This window comes from Diadema antillarum, unplaced genomic scaffold (assembly GCF_040938485.1).
Source record: "Diadema antillarum isolate AM-2024a unplaced genomic scaffold, OU_Dant_1.0 scf00000022, whole genome shotgun sequence".
Lineage (NCBI taxonomy): Eukaryota > Metazoa > Echinodermata > Echinoidea > Diadematoida > Diadematidae > Diadema > Diadema antillarum.
In genome coordinates this window covers 1107142-1109507 of record NW_027270911.1, presented here as the reverse complement: position 1 = coordinate 1109507, position 2366 = coordinate 1107142, and the positions used below count along the sequence as shown (strand labels likewise).

The 2366-nt window shown below is 42.5% G+C and overlaps 1 protein-coding gene across 1 annotated transcript; it reads left to right on the top strand.

Moving 5' to 3' along the window:
* Positions 1–408: 408 nt before the first annotated feature.
* LOC139730930 (NXPE family member 3-like) lies at positions 409–1209 on the top strand. Its single transcript, XM_071641815.1, has one exon. The coding sequence runs from the start codon at positions 409–411 to the stop codon at positions 1207–1209; it is 801 nt and encodes a 266-aa protein (XP_071497916.1).
* The last annotated feature ends 1157 nt before the right edge of the window (positions 1210–2366 follow it).

Sequence of the window (2366 nt, the reverse complement as noted above, 5' to 3'; positions counted from 1 at the left end):
TTTCTGTATGTTCCTTGTTTAATAGTGTGTTGTAACAAACAATCTACGTGATGGCTCTAAAGCAATTCCTGTGGGAATAAACACACACGTACACTGTCATTTCATAATCATTTGTTATTACTTTGGATTAGCAGTGCGCTAAGTGTACAAACATCAGTCATGATTTCTTGAATTCAGTTATTTCGTCATTTATTTCATTAATCACGTTGTAATGTTACTGTTCGTACTTTGGTTAAGGCGTTAGCCGTACGAACAGAATACAAGTAATTTGTTGAATGTACGTCAATGAATGGCATCTAACTCCACAACTCTTTTTTCCCCCTCTTTCCGCGCCGTATTCCTCTTTTACGTACACGCACTCACACACGCACACAAACTCATGGATATTCCCAAGATTGGTTTGATGACATGACAAGATTTCAGAGAACGCTTCCCCCGTACCTTCCGGGACAGCACTTGAAGAACACCGCTCCTTCGGGATTTTTTCACCACGATGTCTGGTACTCACACCAGTGCGAAATACAGCGCTTCGACAAAGAGGGCGCTCTCTCGTGCATATCTAATAAACGTATCTATATCTACGGGGACTCGACCGTGCGCCAACTTTACAGCTATCTCTCAAGCCAGTATAAGCCAACCCTGATCGGGACAGGAAAGCGCCCGGACCGCACAGCCAGGGTAGCTGGCCCTATGACAGCCATAGACTCAACGCATAACATCACAATTCACTTCAATTTCCATTTTGCACCAGCTCGCCCGTCTTCGTTTTTACGCCTTGACGCTCTCGATTATGTCGTCAACAGGATAGACGATCTCGAAGCAGATGAAAACACGGTAGTTGTGATAGGAGTCGGTACGCACTTCACAACTTTTTCGCTCGAACTGTACGAGGAGAGAATAAGAGGAATAAAAGATGCTGTTGAAAGACTACACGCCAGAAGCCCGCAGACGCTGGTCGTCTTAAAGAGCGCCAACACTCGAGAGCACAAAAATGTACTTCACCTGCTTTGCAATAGCGAATGGTACATCAAAACGATCGACCAGAAGATGCGACAGGTGTTTTCAGACTATCCAAAGGTGTCTCTCATCGATGCTTGGGATATGACAGTGGCACAGAATTTCCGCTCCATAGTCCATCCCAAGCCACCCGTGGTATTCAATCTCTTAAACTATCTCATGTCATTTATATGTCCGAAGAACAAAAAGTAATTATGTACGGCCATGTACGGTCGGCACTCACTGACCGTACACAGCCAGAGTGGAGAAGTTAGTCTCCCGAATGTAGCGTATGAGAACAGAGTGATGTGTAATGAGTCAATAACGCTTGACATTTAATGAAAGAAAGATGTTATTCACAGGAAAGAAGTTTCAGGTGTGAGTTTCTTCAATTTGTTTCCCTCTTCTTTTGGAGAGGGAGACAAATGGAAAAAAACTCACACCTGAACCCTTGACCCTTACTATTGGCTAGAGAGAATGCTGCACCTTTTCGTGGCTTTGCAACGACGACTGCTTAGCTTTGAGCAAAATCGTATATCTTCTTCAAACGTTTCTTCAGGCAGCATTGCAGAAGCTTAAAAATGTTGTGATTGGCTTAAATGTGTTAACAATTCTGAAATTCGAACTTTAAAGTCTATACACTCTTTTAAGAAAGCTGTAAAGACAATGCTGCTCTCTGGATATCAGTGAGCTTATAATGTCATCGTAATTGTATTGTGTATGAAATTCCCTCGTGGAAATATCGCCGTTCTGAATTTATTACGTAATGTAACCGACCATGACCTGTAACTGTTCACCTGTACCTCGGTGAGAAAATACTTTGCCATGCTTTACTATTCAGTGATCCAAGTGATCTAACATTAGGCGTTTTTACATCAGCCCGATAAAAATGCAAGCTCGATATTTTTCGCGATCGCAAATTAGCGCGTTATTTCATTTCCTATTCACATCAGCCCGAACATTATCAAATAGCGCGCTAGTTCGCATTAATTATCCTGCTATTTGGGAAATTTCCCGAGTTGGACTCGGGAAATTTGTATTCACACTATCAAATAGCGCGCTATTTCGTGATCGGGTTAATTTCCCAAGTCAGAAAATAGCGCACTATTTCGAAATATCGGGCTGATGTGAAAACGCCTTTTGTGCATTAGCGAAAGCAGACAGACCTCTCCTCTCTCCTTTCTTCTATCCTGTATCTATGCAAGTCATCCCCCCCCCCCATTTTCCTATATGTTATGTGTTACGAGGGCTGCATGCAAATCAAGCAATGCTAAGCTGTAGCCCTTCTGTGTTATTCATTGCAGCAGCATCGCTCATATATTTTGTTGTACATTGTAAAGGCAATGAAGAAACTTACTTTAGGCGTTTTC

Coding starts and splice junctions, on each gene's coding strand:
- LOC139730930 (XM_071641815.1), top strand. CDS start 409: ATGACAAGATTTCAGAGAACGCTTCCCCCGTACCTTCCGGGACAGCAC.